Source organism: Cibotium barometz, chromosome 9 (genome assembly GCF_041138505.1).
Source record: "Cibotium barometz isolate CiBa-2024 chromosome 9, ASM4113850v1, whole genome shotgun sequence".
Lineage (NCBI taxonomy): Eukaryota > Viridiplantae > Streptophyta > Polypodiopsida > Cyatheales > Cibotiaceae > Cibotium > Cibotium barometz.
In genome coordinates, this window is record NC_141054.1 from 52,177,569 (window position 1) to 52,197,374 (window position 19,806).

The 19,806-nt window shown below is 46.0% G+C and overlaps 1 protein-coding gene across 2 annotated transcripts in view; it reads left to right on the top strand.

The window, feature by feature from the left end:
* Positions 1 to 1,014: 1,014 nt before the first annotated feature.
* Positions 1,015 to 19,806, top strand: part of RID2 (S-adenosyl-L-methionine-dependent methyltransferases superfamily protein) — a 38,454-nt gene continuing 19,662 nt past the window's right edge. Inside the window, exons 1-6 of one of the 2 annotated variants that reach the window (XM_086803096.1) lie at positions 1,015 to 1,123; positions 1,230 to 1,347; positions 1,479 to 1,554; positions 1,714 to 1,797; positions 2,430 to 2,485; positions 2,574 to 2,630. In XM_086803096.1, the coding sequence (XP_086659222.1) occupies positions 1,249 to 1,347; positions 1,479 to 1,554; positions 1,714 to 1,797; positions 2,430 to 2,485; positions 2,574 to 2,630 (372 nt within the window). In that variant the 5' untranslated portion in view covers positions 1,015 to 1,123; positions 1,230 to 1,248. Of the gene's footprint in view, positions 1,124 to 1,154; positions 1,348 to 1,478; positions 1,555 to 1,713; positions 1,798 to 2,429; positions 2,486 to 2,573; positions 2,631 to 19,806 lie in introns of those variants that run through there. The other variant, XM_086803095.1, reaches the window with a different exon arrangement.

Here is a 19,806-nt window from a genome sequence, read left to right on the forward strand (position 1 = left end):
ACTAGAGCCCCTCAATAGTTCCTAATAAGTTTGGTGTACAAGTAGAGTTTCTGCTCTATACTGGGTTTCAGGTCTTTTCACTTTGCTTTGGATCACAATACCCACACAAGGAGTTTATGTTATGAGTCCCAATAACCTGAAAGAGATGGTGTTTCCTTTCAAGGATAGTCAATTGCTCTAAGGCACGTACTTCCTAAGCATCTTCCAGAATTGTAGTTTGTATGGCTCCAGCAGGTTGCATTTGACTAAGATGACATCGAGCTTGTTCTCCCAACTCTTTTTGCCTTTGGTATATACATCATTAGTCGGTGATAATCTAGAAGCTCTTATTCCAACTCTTTTTTGCCTTTGGTATATACATCATTAGTTAGTGATGATCTAGAAGCTCTTATTCCATGAATCCTTATGGCGCCAGGAGAACTTCTTCTATGGTCGTTGGTTGTTGTTGAGGCCGCAACTCGACCTCTATTTGTATAGGCTCAAAGTTGAAGGTGACAGTTCTTCCATAGGTCCTTGCTCTCGATGGTAAACTAGCCTCAAGGTCTCTCAAAATAACAACTCTAAGGCTTCTTGGACAAGGACAAGGTCTCCGCAATAGGATTCATACCAAAATAAAATTTTGAGTATGTAAGAAATTAGCTCGTCCTCTTGATGTGTAAACATGGTGGACTAAGAGTCCATACGACAAGGGTGTGTTATATCAGCTCTTGGGCTAAATAATTTCAACGATGTTCACATCTCACGAGGATGAGTTGCAGACTCAAAAAATTTAATTTGAGAGTCCACAGAACAAGGGTGTGTGCGTCTTGGGGTTTATCCCAAAGATAGCGCCTTTGCCTCTCGAAAGGCAAACACATGGTTCTAATTTACCCAGTCTCACAGTGGAAAGTAAAAAAACAAGGGTGTTTGGCTCATAGTGTGTGATACTTAAGACATTTATTGTTATTCAATGAAACTTTTGAATAACAAGAAATGAAACTTTTGAGTCCACAGAACAAGGGTGTGTGCGTCTTGGGGTTTATCCCAAAGATAGCGCCCTTGCCTCTCGAAAGGCAAACACATGGTTCTAATTTAGCCAGTCCCACAGTGGAAAGTAAAAAAACAAGGGTGTTTGGCTCATAGTGTGAGACATTTCTTGTTATTCAATGAAACTTTTGAAGGGTTCCAATCTACCCGAGTGTATTGCTCGTTATTCAATGAAACTTTTGAAGTTCTTTGTTCACTTTTAGGTCGAATGCAAGCTCTGCAATGGCGACTCGACCCGAGCTGCAGGCACCCCCGGAGATCTTCTACAACGAGTCTGAAGCTCGCAAGTACACCACCTCTTCCCGTATCATCGAAATCCAGGTAAATCGATTACGTGCTGCTCTCATTGATTATTCTCGATTAATGCTAATCTTAGAATCGATAACTTTAAAAACGCATCAATTATGACATCTTGGGAGCTCTCGGAATAGCTTTGATGTTGTTCTGAGCAGGCAAAATTGGCAGAAAGGGCGTTGGAGCTATTGGCTCTGCCAGATGATGGATTACCAAGACTCCTCCTAGACATAGGTTGCTTGATTTATCTCTCTCTCTCTCTCTCTCTTTTTTTTTTTTTTGGTTTGGTTTGGTTTGGAGAAAATCACTTGCATTTGATGCTTCTGGTTTTATTTTTTTAATGGGTTTATTTAAACTGGGAAAAACTTGAAAATTGATCTTTTCATTGCACAGGATGTGGATCTGGGCTCAGTGGTGAAACCCTCTCTGAAAAGGGGCATGTTTGGATTGGTCTTGACATCTCAGAAGCAATGCTCGGTAAAAGTTCTCTTTAGTTTGATAGTTGCAATTATCATTGGCTTTTTGATGTCCCCTTTCATCATGCTCTCGTAGGAAAGATAACTGTCGTAGCCATCCAAGGATGGTTGTCGTGGGCATGGCTCAAATGCCCTTTGGCCTCCTTTTTACCTCCAAAGCATTGAGTTATGAATGCGGGACAGGTTGATTGTCCACCTACTTGAGCGCAAAGAACTGAACATGTAGGAATGCTGTAGAGCATGGCATTAAGAGTTTAACACTGTTTAGTCTGCCCTTTGCCTCTAAATAATTTGTCGATACTCAGGGTTATGCATGCTAAGGTAGACATACTCATTGTACCCCTACTGGCATGCACACGAGTGAACATGCAGGAATAGTGCAGACTCCAATGAGCAGGAATGTCCCAGACTCCAGGCATGATTAAGTTGATTTTGACAATGTCAAGATAGCACTTTCCCAATTGTCATCAAGTCTGCAGAATAACTTGAACTTTCCGTAATGAGGGATTTTGGGTACCCCCACAAGTGTCCATAATTTCTTCCCTCACAAAGGGATTTAGGACTCTACTTAAAATTTTTTCATGGCTCTTGTCATCACCTCAATAAGAGAGTTTCTGGAATATGGGCTTGCAGATGTTGCACTTGAGCGAGAAGTAGATGGAGATTTGCTCTTAAGTGACATTGGTCAGGTAAGAGTCCACAGCTGCACTTTCTTTAATGCTCTTTTACAGCTTCCCTCCTATAATTATTATAACTTCAGGTGTTTTCATACATCAGGGCCTGGGAATTCGACCAGGAACAGTGGATGGTGCCATCAGCATTTCGGCGTTGCAGGTATTTTCAGTTTGTGTGGACTTCACTTCTTTTCTAATCACTTGTGAAAGATTAGCAGCATCTTTGCTCTTTTAGATTATGACTGCCTCTCTGGGATTCATACTCTTCTTTATTAACAAAAGCTTTTTTAGTAAGGGCATTTGTTGGGGTCCAATAATAAAGTCCCCCCCCCCCCCCTTCCCCCCCCCCTCTCAGCCTGCAAAAAGAAGAGCACTTGTTATTTGCCAGCATAAATTAGCATTAGAATTGGTTTTTCTCTATTAAGCGACCTACCATGTGCAAAACACATAATCTTTTGCCCATTAAATCTCAGAACACAGAAAATACACAGGTGGCTACAGTTTTCTTTATGTCTAAGGGGCCTGGAAATGGTTTCACATGCAATAAGATGTCAAGCAATGTCCAGGTCTGATCACATACACAAGTCAAAACCAATCATCCAGGGCGGCCCCCTAGCCGGATGTTCATGCAAAAATAAAACTAGTCACACTATTCACACACCCAATATGAAATTGCCTTTCCACAGATTCAACCAGTTTAAAACAATCCTTTAATAAAACCATAGTATCAATGATCACCATCTTCCAATTTATCCAGTTGATTCTTAAGTTTCCCATCATTCCTTCATCAGAGTATCTATGGCATCATTGGCAACTAGGACGCTCACCACCTGTCCACTCAGGGGCCGTTTCCTAATCCCCAAACTTAAGAGCTCTTCCACTAATTTTATCATTAGAAAACCTCTCCTCTTACAAGAGTTGTTCTCTCTCCTTTCCCATTTCTGAACAAGCCTTCATTGCACTTGCAAGGTAATTAATATAACCTTACTAGGTAAGCGATTAGATTAATACAGTTAGCTTGAAGTGTCACTTGCACCAAGTGCACTTGCTGGCATGTGGACATACTGTATCGTAAAGTGCACAATTTTGGGTTAGTGATGTACATTGTGCACTTTTGTGAGCTCTAATCTAGGGATCAGTGTCCATTTGCCATCAGCCTAGGCTGGTGTAAGTCTAGGCAGATGTCCTGCATGGTTTTGTAACCCATGTAGTGCTCTACAGATGTCAAGGATGCTTTAAGGCCCAGCACCGGGCGCTGGACATCGAGGTAGATGCGATGTCCTGCATGGTTTTGTAACCCATGAAGTGTTGTGCAAATGTCAAGGATGCGTATTAGGCAAAGTACTGGACATCAAGGTAGACGAGTCAGGAAGCATATATTTTGCCTGGCATTTGGCTGGCTTGTTTTTGGGCCAGCCAGGTTTGGGTGCCCACAAGTGTGTTTTTTGCCTGGCAAGAGGTGGACAGCAGCGTTGGCAGTGCACAGGACAAATGGGCAGTCAAGAACATCGTGGAGCAGGCTAGGTCAAGGGCGGACAGCTTGTATGCATTTGGCTGGCTTGTTTTTGGGCCAGCCAGGTTTGGGTGCCCACAAGTGTGTGCAACCAACCTTCAAATAAAGGTTAATTGAGCCCATTTTTCCTAGGATGGAGCTGGGTGATTGGCCCACGGCAAGCTTTCCTAACCAAGTTCAGGCTATTTAAAGATCCTCTTCGTCCTTAGCAAAGGTATCCAAGGCAATTAGCATTCTTCTTCAGCAATTGAGCACATGCATCAGCATTTTACTCCAGGTCTACAGGCTAGACATGCAGCATATAATGATACCAAGTTCTACACCCACTATTGGGCACTGATGACGTTAGTGGGGATGTTGTAGTATCTAGTCCATACTATGCATGGTGAAGTTGATGGTTTATTGTCTTGTGGATGATTACCATGAGCCTTGAGGTTATAAATTGCACTTTCTTATATGGTGAATTTGGGCATGTTCTTGGATTGATCTAGGTATATCTTTATGTTGTATTAGCGGACATGCAAATTTCACATTGTGAAGTTTTCGTCCAAGTTGCAGACAGCCAGTTGATATTGTGTTAATTCTTTCTATCTTTTTTGGTGCATATGCTCTATCAACTACCTTGTTGTTGTAATAATTCTTTCTATTTGTTATGATGCTTCATTATGGCTGAGTCTGCCCTGCATCTCTGGAGCTTTGATAAAAACAAAGTACGTAGACCTTTGTATGAATGCATGCTCTTATGTGTGTGTGTGTGTGTGGGAGCATATATTGATAACAAATTCTACACCCACTATTGGGCACTGATGACGTTAGTGGGGATGTTGTAGTATCTAGTCCATACTATGCATGATGAAGTTGATGGTTTATTGTCTTGTGGATGACTATCATGAGGTTATAAATTGCACTTTCTTATAAGGTGAATTTGGGCATGCTCTTGGATTCATCTAGGTATATATATAGACATCCATCAATCCAATTCTTAGAAGCTAGCCTGTTCGGCCATTACAGTTTGTCACGTGCATCCCGCACTTGGATGCCACGTAGACATATCTGCACAGAAGGTGCAAGACCTAGGATGGTAAACTAGTCCCATGTGAGCCTAGTCCGGGACGAGTCAGCTAGGGTTCCATCCTAGTCGTTCGAGGTTAGGTGTGCATTGTCCTGCACATGAAATGTTACACAGTCCTTGCTCGAATTAGCAAGTAGCCACCTCTTGTTCAGCCTGGGTTCACAGGCCATTGCTCAGCTCAACAAGGCAGAACCTCAATTCAACTTCATAATAAAGCGAAAATATTGCAAGGTGGGGTCCCTTTGGATTATCAAGTTCCAATTGGGTGTGTCAGGTTGTATCTCTTTCCTCTTTTCTAGTTAATTGTGAGAGAGTGCACAGAGCGGAAGCAAATAAGCACTAGAGTGTGCTGAGTAGAGAGTGCAAGAGAGAGAGAGATATGGAGCAACTATGCTGAATATATTGAAGTGATACAGTCCCAAGCAAGAGACAGAACGAGTCTCATAAGTGAGGGAGCAAAAGAAAGACTAGGCAAGATGGAAAAGTGAGAGGCCAGCTATCATGTGCAAGAATTGCCATGGACATTCTCAGAAGATAATCCAGAAGGGGCAACCCGAAAAAGAGCATTTAGAACCAGAAGTTGGAGCATAGGGTGTAGTAGTGGCTAGTGTGGACTTGGAGAAGAACCAGAAGATCTGTCGGCTGCAAGAGAACCTGTCGGCTGAACCAGATGAGGCGGCTGCAGGCGGATCAAGTGATTTGACATTTTATCCAGTCGGCTGGCACTGTTGGTCGGCCAGTTCTCCTTTGGTCCAAGAAGCCTATAAATAGGCCCATGTGCTCATTGATAGAACCATTCATTTCTCTAGGGAATGGGTCCTTAGAGTAGGGCAGATTTTGGTGTGTTACACCTTTTTTACAAGGCAGCCTAGGGCTGTAGACTAGAGTACTCTCCCTTCTGTCTGCGTTTTTGCATCAGCATGTGCTCAGTGGTGTTTTAGGGCTGAAAGAAGACCCCCAGAGCTTTCGCGTGTTACATTGGTAAGCCCACCTATTTATAGGTAAGAAGGGCTGGCCGATTGGACATGCTAATACTGGCCGACTGGACATGATATAGCTTGCCGACCTGGAAAATACATCCAGGTTGGAAAAAATCCTAGAAAAATATATAAAAAAGGGGTGGCCAGTCCACAATCAAGGGCCATGAAAAAGGGACCAAAAGGACACCAAACATGGGCAAAAACTGGGGATGAATGTGCTAACAAAGCGCACGTCTTAATCACGCATCTTCTGCTAGCTTATTTAATAATGGTATCAGGACTAAGGCTTTCCCGGGGCTGTGCGCACCCCGGTGCAAAAGGAAAAATTCCTTAGTAGACAGTTTGTTTGTTAAAATCACAGGGATGCCCACTCAAGTTCTGTGTTTGGTGGTTCTAGAAAAATTATTGAGCTGCACTGTGTCAATCATTAGAGACAGAGAGCTTCGTGAGAGGATTCTTCTTGGGCCTCCATCCCCGCGTCACTGTTCAAGTGACGAGCCAGGTACCACCTCTAGGTGGGACCTTGTCACCATTTGGCCACCCAATTGGTCCACCCGTGCTTTCTTATCATATATGTACATTGGAGTGGTGTCCATGGCAGTTGTTTATGCCTGGATTGATGCCGCTCATGTGATACTGTGGACTTGGCTTTCCGTTGGGACTTATGCCTTCGTGTACATGCTCGGAAATGCTTGGTGGATTGGTGTTCCATTGGGTATGGTACCTCGTGTACTTGCTTGCAGCACGTCTATTTTGGTATAGTCTCATGAACGGGGATTGTCCATACCACTGTTGCATTGCATAGCATCTTTATGTGCTTGCTTGCAATTGAAATTGCATGCTGTTTTCATGCTTGCTTGACCAATGTGTAGTTCCGGGTAAGGGGACGCCCGCCCGCGAACCGCGTGTGTGAAACTGTCTGCTGACATGGTTATGTGGCATGTGACAGGTGGTAAGTACTGGTCATAAACTTGGCCTTAGGAGTTAGCACTAATTTATAAGTGAGTGTGTACACACTTCATTAAGTTTTGGGTGACCAAAACTCACTTATAAATTATGACCAGTCCGATGTTCACACACACTGATGTCCCGAGGTGGACATAACCCAATGTCCACCACCTAGACCTTATCCCCTTTGTACAAAGGGAGTAACCAGCCATGTGTCCACTCTAGCTTGCTCCACAAAGCACCTGCCTGCCACCTACACTGGACAACTCACCACCTCACTCCTCTTCCTCTCTCTAGAGATTGGCGCCTCCTTCATGAGGGTTGTTGGGCTGCATTTTCTGCACATTCTCCTTCCCAACTCCATTTCCAAGCTTGCTCAGGTGATTTTCAAGCTTCCAAGAGTGTTTCCGGATGCTAATCACTCTCTTACACACTTCCAATGCTGAAATTCGGCAAAACAGCTCTCTTTATTGCTGTAATTTTTGGTCTTTTTGCTGAAAACCCTAATTTCAGCCCTCCTTTCTCAAGTTGAACCATAGGCGAAGCTTTTCCAAGGTTCCCTTCATCCTTTTGAAGACTTTTGTCGTGAAGAATTGCGACAAATCGAAGATCTCTTCACTCCAAGGACTTCCATCGTGAAGACTTCCACTGTCATCGACTCTACTTGCAATTGGTAAGCTTTAATGCTTAAATATGGAAGCAAGTAGCAGGAGGGAGGAACCAGATTACAAGATCACATACCCTGTGTAGTGTTCTCTTGTCCTACGTGCTCTCTTGCAGATTGTTGCTACCATGTGTTGGTGGAACAATAGAGAGCAGATGGTAGGGAACATGGGCACTTGAGAGGGTAGTGTGGGTTGCAAGTCTACATCGACAACCACTTGTTTTCAATACTGTATTCATATGCATTGGTATGGAAATCTGGTCAGAAATGCCGATGACACTATGTTCTTCCAAGATTAATATACTTTATATTTGAGGGAGGGGTCGGCCGTTCCGGCTCATTGTGTGTCTCGTCAATTCAGCAATTTACTTCTTGTATTTGAGCAAGTGTCCATCAAATCTTAGTGTATTTAAGTGTATTGATTAGCATTGTGTTCAACCAAGTTACATTGGTATTAGAGCATACGGTTCTCTTTCACTTCATCGTGAGAGACGATCACCGTGAACACTAGTTATCTCTACACTTAGAACATTATGGACAGCCATACAATGAATGTTGGAGATAAATGTTGGAGATGCTAACATAAGAGGCAGGGACAATGACATGCATGCTTCCAATGCTTTACAGGATGAGCAAACTCATGTGGTGCATAATAGGGAACATGAATATGTGGGACAGCCGTCCCGTGGCAAAGAGAAGATGCAGGAAGAAGAGTCCATAGTCTTGAGGGTTGGACTTACTCGTATGCAGGCTCTTCTCCATGCACAACAAGAAGAATTGAATCTCTATCGCTGCGAGGATCCATTGATACATGACTGTTTGAAGGCCAAGAAAGCTGAATCTTATATGGATCATGCTCAAGAGTTGCACATGCAACCGAGGGATGCAGCACGTGCATGTTAGAAGTCATCTCCTGTCCAGTTTTATACACCAGGCCTTTGTTGTGGGTGTGCCCGCCCTTCTCAGGTGTTTTATCATTTTTCCTCACTCCCCGTATTTTTCCCCTATTTTTTCCCATTTTTCTGTGGCATGGGAGGCAGTTTAGTAGTGGCAGGAGGACCCTGAGCTTGGCCGACTGCATCTGTGACATGGCCGACTGCAGTGCATGAGTCGTGGGACTCTTTTGGTGCTGGCCGACCCATTCTGATGTTGGCCGACTGTGATTATCCAGTCGTGGAGGTTCTTGTGTCTAGTCGGCTGCCCTACAGTAGGCCGACTGCTGATGTGGGGGCATATATATAGGCCCCCAGCCCCATACCACTATTTGTATCATACCGGGATCTTCTTGTGTATATCAGAGCAGAGTTACACGCCTACATCTCTCTCTCTCTTGTGCTGTTTTTTTGCCTGCGTTTTTTGCTCTTGTGTTCCCAGATCTGGTCATCATCTCCGCTGCATATCCTGACATGGTATCAGAGCCCTAGGCTCTAGATAGGTCTTGGGATTTGTGTGAGCAAGAGGGGGACTGTTTTGTGGCTGATTGGTGGATTGTTTTGGGCTGATCGGGAAGAGAAGGTGCAAGAGGAAGGCGGGCTGATTTGCTGGACAGCCACTTGCAGGTTTTAGTTCTTCTTTGTTCCTACCCACCCACCCTTTTCAGAGTACATCCCCGCTATGGCAGATCTGTTTGAGATGGCCGAGAGACATGTGAAGATTCCGACACTCCCCACGTTCCCGGTGGACCGTCAGTTGGACGGAAGCAACTACGGCATATGGAAGGTGATGATGGAATCTGTTCTGGAGTCCTACGACCTCGCCGATTTCGTCGTTGTTGGTGTTCCATGGCCGGAAGTAGAGGAAGGGGAGTTACCGTTGATCCGAAAGGACCGGAAGGCCCATACACAGATGTGGGATCGTGTCAACGCCAAGGTCCGTTCGTTTATTTTCCTCAACTGCACACCACAGGTAATCAATCATGTAAAGCATATGACGCTGGCCAGAGGTATATGGCAGCATTTGACCTCACTTTACAACAGGGTATCGCCCATGAAGAGGATTTCCTTGGAAGTACAGATGCGGGTTATGAGCCCTGCAAAGTCGTCGACGATGCGGGAGCATATTAACAAGTTGTAGGCTCTTCAGCAGGAAGTTCTTCAGGCTGGGAAGGAGATATCGTCTGAGGACATGGCCATCACGTTGCTGTCACATTTGCCCTCTTCGTACTCAGCATTTTACTCCTCTTTGATTACCAGTGGCAGGCTCAGCACCATCACGTGGGAGGAGCTTGTGCCCATGGTCCTGGACCAGGAGGAACGATTCACGAACCCTCCTCAGGGTGGAGGTTCGGAGGCCTTAACTGGCCAACGGTCGAAAGGCCGTAACTCGGGCAAAGGGAAGGCTTCATCGGAGAAGTCTTCTGAGAAGAAGTCCGACGCTGACCACGAGAAACTGAAGGCAGAGAGGACTTGTAATGATTGTGGCGAGAAAGGCCACTATTGGAGGCAGTGTCCCAAGCGGAAGACCGAGAAGGGTGACGATTCCTCAGCAGCAATCATGAAGACTCCGGCTTTTGTGCACCTGGAGGTGATGGACACCGATGTTTCATTTTCTTCAGGCAGGGAGGAGATTGGAGGACTCTCCGCAACGGATACTCGGGAGTGGATTCTCGATAGTGGTGCTTCCAGGCACATGACTCCTTCCCGTTCCGGTTTACAGGATCTCTGCAGGCTTTTTGGTCATATCCTTACTGGGGATACGTCCACTATCCCAGTTCACAGTGAGGGCAGGATGGAGATAGTTTCCAATGGCAGAGGGGGGAAGCATTCCTCCCAGGTGTTGTATGTTCCGGCACTTGGTTTTCATCTGTTGTCAGTGCATCAGGTTTGCAAGACTGGCGTACGGGTGGAGTTTGATGAGCATTTTGTTGCTCTCCGGGACAAAGCAACAGGCCAAGTGGTTTGGGAAGGCGGAGTGGAGAATGGAGTTTACAGGCTTTCAGCACTCTCTCTCCCAGGTCCTCAGGTTTGTGATGAGTGGCAGTCGCGTAATGGCCACTCAAGTGTGGATACGCTGCAGGTGCGGGCTTTCCGAGACCAGGTGGTGGATAGCTTTCCAGAAGATGGCAGCAGTTGGCAGGAACTGTCCAGTACTGATGTTGGTAGTTCTTGTGTTCGTGAGTCAGAGGAAGCTGAACAGGTCACTTATGCTCTGATGTCTCGTAGTATACGGGACATAGAACCTCAAGTAGATGAGGATGTTCTTTCCACGGGGACCTTTCGGAAAGCCAGGCAGGTGGCAGGTGCTTACTTGCAGAAGGAGGTGGTTTCTCCAGGCTTTGTGGTTCTGGATTCAGAGGGGGTGGTTGACAGGTTTCATCAGGTTTTCAGGACTTGTTTGTGCACCGTAACAGGTGCTGATCCTTGTGAGCAGTGTGATGTCTCTGTGACTCAGAAGCTGTATGGTTCATTGATCTGGTTGATGGACACCAGCTTGGACGGGAGCTTCTTGATGAGGCAGTTGAGCTCATGGTTGTAGATGTCTCTTTGGGAGGCAGGATTGCGTTTCCTATGGTTTCTGCGGCATGCGAAGGATCAGGGACTCTTGTACACAGGAGGGGGGTTGTTGGATGGAGTCTGACTCCACGGTTGGAGTGACTCGGTTTGGGGAGGAGATCCGGACATGAGGAGATCTACTTATGGCCCAGGAGCAGTTTTACGGAGCAGCAGGAGGTTACATTGCAGGTTTGGGCTTCCACTGGAGGAACCCATGGTCATCCAGAGGCACTTTGTTCGTGAACAGATCGTTGCTGATGACATCTTGCAAGAGTTTTGTTCGACGGAGGACAGTACGGTGGACCTCTTCACGAAGTCGCTCTCTCAGGATTTGCTCAGGCGGCACCCCAGCTCCCAATGGTTGGTTACACAGCCAGGAGCTGAGAGGGGGTGTTAGAAGTCATCTCCTGTCCAGTTTTATACACCAGGGCCTTTGTTGTGGGTGTGCCCGCCCTTATCAGGTGTTTTATCATTTTTTCTCACTCCCCGTATTTTTTCCCTAATTTTTCCCATTTTTCTGTGGCATGGGAGGCAGTCTAGTAGTGGCAGGAGGACCCTGAGCCTGGCCGACTGCATCTGTGACATGGCCGACTGCAGTGCATGAGTCGTGGGACTCTTCTGGTGCTGGCGGACCCATTTTGATGCTGGCCGACTGTGATTATCCAGTCGTGGAGGTTCTTGTGTCTAGTCGGCTGCCCTACAGTAGGCCGACTGTCTGCTGATGTGGGGGCATATATATAGGCCCCTAGCCCCATACCACTATTTGTATCATACCGGGATCTTCTTGTGTATATCAGAGCAGAGTTACACACCTACATCTCTCTCTCTCTCTTGTGCTGTTTTTCTGCCTGCGTTTTTGCTCTTGTGTTCCCAGATCTGGTCATCATCTCCGCTGCATATTCTGACAGTGCATACTTGGCTTGTACCGAGGATGCCTATGCAGAAAAGGCAACCATCCCACATGTCTTGGAATCCCCACAGGTGCCCGAACAAGAACTTATGTCTAAGAGGATGAATCTCCATGCTATGGGAGAGGAACAATCAGTGTGCAGGAATACCTTATGTAGCCCGTGAAGGATACAATGTTGATGGCAGTGGTCAAAATGTATGTCAAATGCCATTGCCGGTTGAAAATGTGCATGCACAACACATTCAACATAGGCTGCAATTTTCTGTTGGTGCAGGTATTCCACGTATCTCTCATGCCACTCATGCCTTCGAGTGTGCTCGTTAGGGAGAAGCTATGGCTGAAAATGTATCAATGCATGTTGAGGGGCCAGTCATGCCTCATGCTTACGGGGCACATGTATCTATGCCTTATGCATCACCTTTTGGTCCAAAAATGATGCGAGTCACAGGGGCTGTTCCAATGGACAAACATGGGGGAAAACATGTTGAGATGCAGGCATATGCATCAAAGTCTCGCGACTTCAAAGCCGGAGACAAATCTGTGAAGTTTGACACATATCATGGGGAATATGATGCATCAAAGACACTTGCTTGCACTGCCCAGTTTGATATTGCTTTCAGTGATGAGGATTTCACTCAGAAATCCATGATCCGGGCTCATGGAGAAGCTCTCATCGAATCCTGTTAGATCGTGGGAAGAATTCAAGGAGAGGTTCTATGCTCAATTCTTGCCTCCCAATGCATTGAATGAGATAACAATGAAGTGGGATTGGGTGAAGCAAAATGAGGGGGAATCGGTAAATGCATATGTACAAGTTTTGGAAAGTGCTTTTGGAGGTGTCTCCATTTATGCATGTCACCGAGGCGGAAAGGAAGAGAAGGTTTCAATCGGGATTGCAACCTGTGTACAAAGCGGGACTACAAATGTATCCTGGTCATATCTTACATCAACTAATCGCAGCCGCCACCGCCACCGAGCAATTGGAACTCAAATTGAGTCGATCCAAGAAGGCTAAACCCTCATTTCAAGGCAAAGAGAGGGCTGTCCAAAACCTGCAAAATGATGGACAGCCACCTAAAAAGGACCAAAACCAAGATAAAAATGATCCAAAGGCTGAAAATAACACTGCCAAGAAGCGTCCCTTCAAACTGAGAGACTATGGTCTCACTCCGGAGCAGAAAAAGCAATATATGAGTGAGGGGAAATGCGTTACTTGTGGTAGCACCGAGCATATTGCAAAGGCATGCCCAAACAAGAAGAAGCGTGATAATGCAAATGCATCAAAGCCTAATGTGCATATGGTTCCGGATGTGCAGGGCAACACTTCACATGACAACAAAGACAGGGTTGTATGTAAAGCTTGGGGACAGCTCAAGGATTAGCTCGCTTTGTTCATCTTTGATGATTGTGCATCTGAAAATTTCATATCTACACAGATGGCAGCTGCTTTGGGTATAATGAAGTGGAGGACATGGGTCCTCAAATTGAAGCAGGGGCTGTCTTTGTTGGTAGAGAAGTGTAGGTCATGCCTATTTTTGGCAAGTTGCGCATACACATTCAAGGCTATGTGGATCATGAGGATTTTCTTGTGGCCACTGGCGCCTTTGAATGGCTGTGATGTATTGCTTGGAAAGCCTTGGATAAAACTCCTTGGAGGAGTTTTGAGTACAAGTTCTTAGAGTCAGAGAGCTATCTTGTCTTTTTACACGTCTCAAGAATGAGAGAATAGCTGAATTTATAGTTCTTGTCCAAAAGCACTCGAGAAAAGCGCTTTAAAACTCACTTATAGTCCAAAAAGCATCTTTTTAATAATAATAAAAGCTCTTTTCTTTCTAGAATTTAAAAAGCTTTTAATCATTTGCCTTCCGAAAGCTAGTCGTGTCATTTCAAGCCTGTAAGGTGACCTTGTGCTGCTATCCTGCCATGTGTCAGTGCCACGTTACCATCGCCACGCCATCCTTTTTTTTTCCAAAACTTTTTTATTTATTTATTGCACGTGTTGCGTTTTTGCATATCAGCAACTTGTATTTTGATGCTTTGGTGACATCCCCCCAACTTATTAAACAATTGTTCTCAATTGTTAGGTCTTGCTTTTCTCTGTTTTTTTTGTGGGCTTAGCTTTTCTCTCTCTGGCTCTTGAGACATGGTTCTTCATGCGGAATGTTCTTCTCTTCTCTTGTGCTTGGCTTTGGGGAGCATCTTGCCCTCACAGTTTTCACCCTTCACATAGAGTGACCTTGGGTTTGACCTCTCTGGCAGATACTCCCATCCCTTGCTCCTCTAGAATCGCCCTCAGGTAGGATTTTCCGAGCATGATTCTCTTCTTGTGAAGATCAACACGCATTCGTTATATGTCAGAAGACACAAACACGTGCACACATGCTCGTTCTTAGGCTTAACCGGGCGTCCCTGACTCTTGGCACACATACACAATTATGCTCACAAGCATAAATCAAATAAAGAAATGAATGCACAAACAGTTCCTTGGTTTTTACACTAGTTTCTACTGTAGTCCAACTACCCATGTCAGTGTCTGACTATGGTAGACCAATGTTAGCATTCATCTGCTGTCTGTACCATACTGAGTGATGGCCTGTGATGTGGGTGTGCCCACCCATTTGAGGACTCCCTGGTCATGTTCAGTTTTTTTTTCCATTTTTTCTAGTTTTACTGTAGTCGTGGGGGGTTGTTTTTTCCTTGGCCAACCTGCAGGAGTTGGCTGGTCAGGAGGGGCCCACTTTTGATGTTGGTCGACCAGGTCATACGTGGTCGTGAGCTGGCCGACCATGCCATGTGCTGGCCGACTAGGTTAGACCTAGTCGTGGGCCCATTGTGGGGGCTTTCAGCCTGTTTCTACTGGCCGATTGCTTCCCCTTGCCCATATATATAGGGCACTTGCCCCCCCACACATTCTGTACCGGATTCAGGTGTATATAGCAAAGTTTATACTGCCTTCTCCTCTCTTGCATTTCTGTGTTTTCTGCTCTCAATATTTTGTCTCAGTTTTGCTGCACATTTCGACATGGTATCAGAGCTCCAGGTGGCTTGAAGCTTTGGAGACGGTGAGGGCTTGCGGGGCTGCTGTACTTGGTGTTGATTGGAGTGTGTTCGGGCCGTACAGGATGTGGAGAAGCAGGTAGAAGGCGGGCGTCATTGTTGGACAGCCACCTTGCAAGAAAGTGTAGCCTCTTCTTCAAATTTTTTTTCCCACCCACCCTTCCTTCACAAGACCATGTGAACCCCGAGATGGTAGATTTGCTCGAGATGGTGTGAAGATCCCCACCCTTCAAACGTTCCCGGTGGACCAACAGTTGGACGAAAAACAACTATTTCATTTAGAAGGTGATGATGGAGTCTGTTTTGGAATCTTATGATTTGGCTGACTTCGTCACGATTGGAGTTTCAAGGCTAGATCCGGAGGACTCTTCACTATCAGTCAAAGAGCGGTAGGCCCAGGCACAGTTGTGGGATCGTGTCAATGCCCGTGTGCGCTCTTTCATATTTCTCAATTGCACACCCCAAGTGATCAATCATATCAAACACATGACGCTGGCTCGAGGGATTTGGTAGCACTTGGCCTTTGTACAATCGGGTATCACCCATGAAGAGAGTTTCCTTGGAAGTGTAGATGCGAGTGATGAATCTTGCAAAATCTTTGACAACGCAGGAGCATATCAACAAACTTCAAGCTCTTTAGCAGGAGGTTCTTCAGGCTTCTCATCCGTCTTCTTAATAGTTTTCTATTCTTCTTTGATCACCAGCGGCGGGAGGCTCAACACCATTACTTCGGGAGGAGCTTGTGCCGATGATATTGGACGAGGAGCGTTTTCTAAACCCTCCACAAGACGGAGGTTCTGAGGCTTTGATTGGCCAGTGGTTGAAAGGCCGCAACAACAATAAGAGTGAAGGGAAGTCTTCACAAGCGAAGTCTTCTGAGAAGAAGCCCGACTTAGATCGTGATGCTTTGAAGACTGAGCGGACTTGTAACCATTGTGGCCAGAAGGGTCACTAATGGAGGAAATGTCCTCAGTGGAGCATCGAGAAAGGTGCAGATTCCTAACTTGCAGCCGTGCCATGTGGGAATGTGCAATGAAAATGAGACAAAGTACTGAGAGTAGAGATGTTGTCTTTGATAAGCATGTTCCAGCTTCCATTGTTGAGAAGCCACTGCTTCTTGGAGAGCTAGATGTGTATGAAGATGAGTCCCAGTGTTCCAGCTAGCCAGGCTCAGTCAGTAGGAGAGGTTGATCACGAGGTTGGAGATTTGCCCCAGCAGTAGGAGGAGGCTCCACGTTTTGTTCGGGTACCAAAGTGGTTGTGGGATAGCATTCGAGAGTTTGGTGTGATAGAGTATTCCTCAGAGTGGACCATGGAGGATGGACCTCAAAGATCACATAGAGTTCGTGATAAATGTAGGAGGAGATGTATGTTGAGCAACCTCTAGGCTTTGAGGTTCTGGGCTTAAAAGGTATGGTTTACAGGTTGCGGAAGGCCTTGTATGGTCTGAAACAGGCTCCCAGGGCTTGGAACCAGAAGATTGATGCTTTCTTTTAGAGATAGGGTGTCCAGAGATCAGTTACAGATCCGAACTTGTATTTCTTTCGGGAATGCGGTATGGTCACATTGATTATCCTCTATGTGGATGATCTTGTTCTCACTGGCAGTCATGTGGAGCACATAGCTTTGACGAAGGTTGCCTTGTCAGAGGAGTTTGAGATGACGGATTTAGGCTTACTCCATTTCTTTTTGGGATTGGAGATTTGGTAGACCCAAAGGGAGTTCTTTGTTTCTCAACAGCGGTATGTTCATGAGTTGCTAGAGGCCTTTGGGATGGAGAATTGCAAGCCTATTTCATCTCGGATGGACACGAATACCAAACTTACTGTACATGATCCTTGTGAGCAGGTTGATGCCTCTTTGTATCGGAAACTTGTCGGTTCATTGATTTGGTTGCTGAACACCAGATTGGACTTTAGTTTTCTAGTGGGGCTGTTGAGCTCATTTATGCAGACACCTTTGAAGACACATTGGGACGCAGGATTGTGGATCTTGCGGTATCTGCAGGGTACGAAGGATCTTGGACTCTTTTATGACATTGGAGGGGGGTCGAAGAACTGAGTCAGACTCCGAGGTTGGAGTGACTCTGATTGGGGAGGAGATCCAGACACGAGGAGTCTACTTCAGGATACGGCTTTACCCTTGGCTCGGGAGCGATTTGTTGGAGCAGCAAGAAGCAGCCAACTGTTGCCTTGTCTTCCACTGAGGCAGAGTATCGGGCTACTTGTGGTGTTACTTTTACGAGATGGTGTGGCTTAGGAGGTTACTTGGCGAGATTGGGAACCCATTGTCATCCAGTTTGACAACCAGAGCTGTATAGCTACTGCTCGAAACTCGGTATTCCATGCTTGGACCAAGCATATAGAGATACAATATCACTTTGTTCGAGGGAAGATTTTGGATGGTGACATCTTGCTAGCCTTTTGTTCGACGGAGGACAATGTGGCAGACCTCTTCACGAAGCCTCTTCCTCTGTAGAAGCGCCGTCAGCACTCCAGCTCATTGGGATTGGTTCCACATCCAGGAGCTGAAGGGGGTGTTAGCATTCATCTCTTGTCTGTACCATACTGAATGAGGGCCTGTGATGTGGGTGTGCCCGCCCATGAGAGGACTCCCTGTTCATGTTCAGTTTTTTCCCTTTTTTTCGAGTTTTATTGGAGTCGTGGGGGGACTGTTTTTTCCCTGGCCGACCTGTAGGAGTTGGCTGGTCAGGAGGGGCCTACTTTTGATGCTGGCCGACCAGGTCATACCTGGTCATGGGCTGGCCAACCATGCCATGTGCTGGCCGACTAGGTTAGACCTAGTCATGGGCCCATTTTGGGGGCTGTCGGCGTGTTTCTACTGGCCGACTGCTGCCCCTTGCCCATATATATAGGGCACTTGCCCCCCCCCCCCCCCCCCCGCACATTCTGTACTGTATTCAGGTGTATATAGCAGAGTTTATACAGCCTTCTCCTCTCTTGCATTTCTGTGTTTTCTGCTCTCAGTTATTCCGACAACTAATAGTATTCATATCCATGTACTCAATTCTGATTTCCTTCACTGATAAACAGTGTCTCCATGAGATAGCGTCTCCATGAGATGGCTAGTCCCATGACTCTTGTACGAAAGATTTAGTGTTGTTCAATCTCAAAGTTGCTCCTTTTGGATCCTATCAACTACTTATTTGTTGTACTAATTCTTTCTATCTGCTACTTCCCTTAGTGCTAGGCTTCGTTATGGCTGAGTCTGCCCTGCATCTCCGGAGGTTTGACAGAAACTCAGTACGAAGGTCTGTGTGAATATATGCCCTTATGTGTGTGTGTGAGAGAGAGAGAGAGAGCATATCTTGATACCGTGTTCTACACCCACTATTGGGCACTGATGACGTTAGTGGGGATGTCGTAGTATCTAGTCCATACTATGCATAATGGAGTTGATAGTTATATAGTCTTGTGGGTTAACTACCATGAGTATATAACATGCACGTTCCTAAAAGGTGAATTTGGGCATGTTCCTAGATTCATCTAGGTATATATATACAACTTGGACAACAACCCTCGAGTTTTAGAATCCTCAATTCCTTGCAGTGGAATCTAAACCTTGAGCATACTCCATTGTTCCATTTTCCTTGGATGTCAAAATTCAAAGGCCGGTGACAGTTGTAACACTTCTTTCCGGTGACAGTTGTAACACAATAGTTTTAGGACTCCTGTGTGCTGTATGTGTGATTCTGCTGCACTCTTTTCTATCTCTGAAAGCACTTGCACACATGCTTAAGTGTTCTATAGTTGGTATTAGAGCCTAGTGAACTTGCAAATTTATTCTTTTGTGGCAACCCGTGTTCATTGATTACTTGTATAGGGTCGATCACCTAGGTTACAGGTGCACAAGTCTGGATTACTTGTATAGGGTTGACCCCCTAGGTTACAGGTGCACAAGTCCGGGTTTGGGAAAAGTCACTTTTTGGGTTCTCTCTGGTGTACAGGTGCCCTCCAAATCCCACTCTGTCATGACCCTGTGAAATTGGTGCAGCATAAGTGTGAGCATGGTGGTCGGTGAGCAAGATAAATATTTAAAGGTTCATACTTGGGGCTAAGGTTTATTGACCCATGTGTGGACAACCCCAAGTGTGAAGGGGACAAAGGAATTAAAGTTCAAAAGGTTTATAACCTTGGGTGGCCCCTAGGAAGGTTTTAAAACCTTGAGTGGCCCCTAGGCTATTTATGGGGGGGCTACTCTACTTTTGGAGCACACGCCTCTCTCTTTCTATCTCATGCTTTTTGGAAAGAGGGGCTGACGGGCAGCGCTGGAGGCTGGCTTTGGAAAACAGCTACAGAAGGGGAGGAACCGGCTGATGCTACAGGCGCAGGTGCTTTTTACTCTCTCTCTCTCTTTGGTGACAGTCTGGCTGCAGGGAAAGTGGGCTAGATTTCTCACGGGCTGGACAGAGGGGCAGGGGCGACAACATGTTGGCGGGCTGTTTGCAGGCAGCGCACAGAAGTTGAACAGCAGGGTTGGCGGGCTGTTTACAGGCAGTGCACAGAAGTTGAACAGCAGGGGCGGCGGGCTGCTTGTAGGCGGCATACAGAAGCTGAACCGCTTTCTCTCTCTGTCTCCCTCTCTTGCTTGGAAAGTTGGATGCATTCGGGCAGACTGTAGGCAGCACAGTTGACGGTTTATATCTCTCTTTCTCTCTTTGGAGGAAGGTGGCACAAGAAT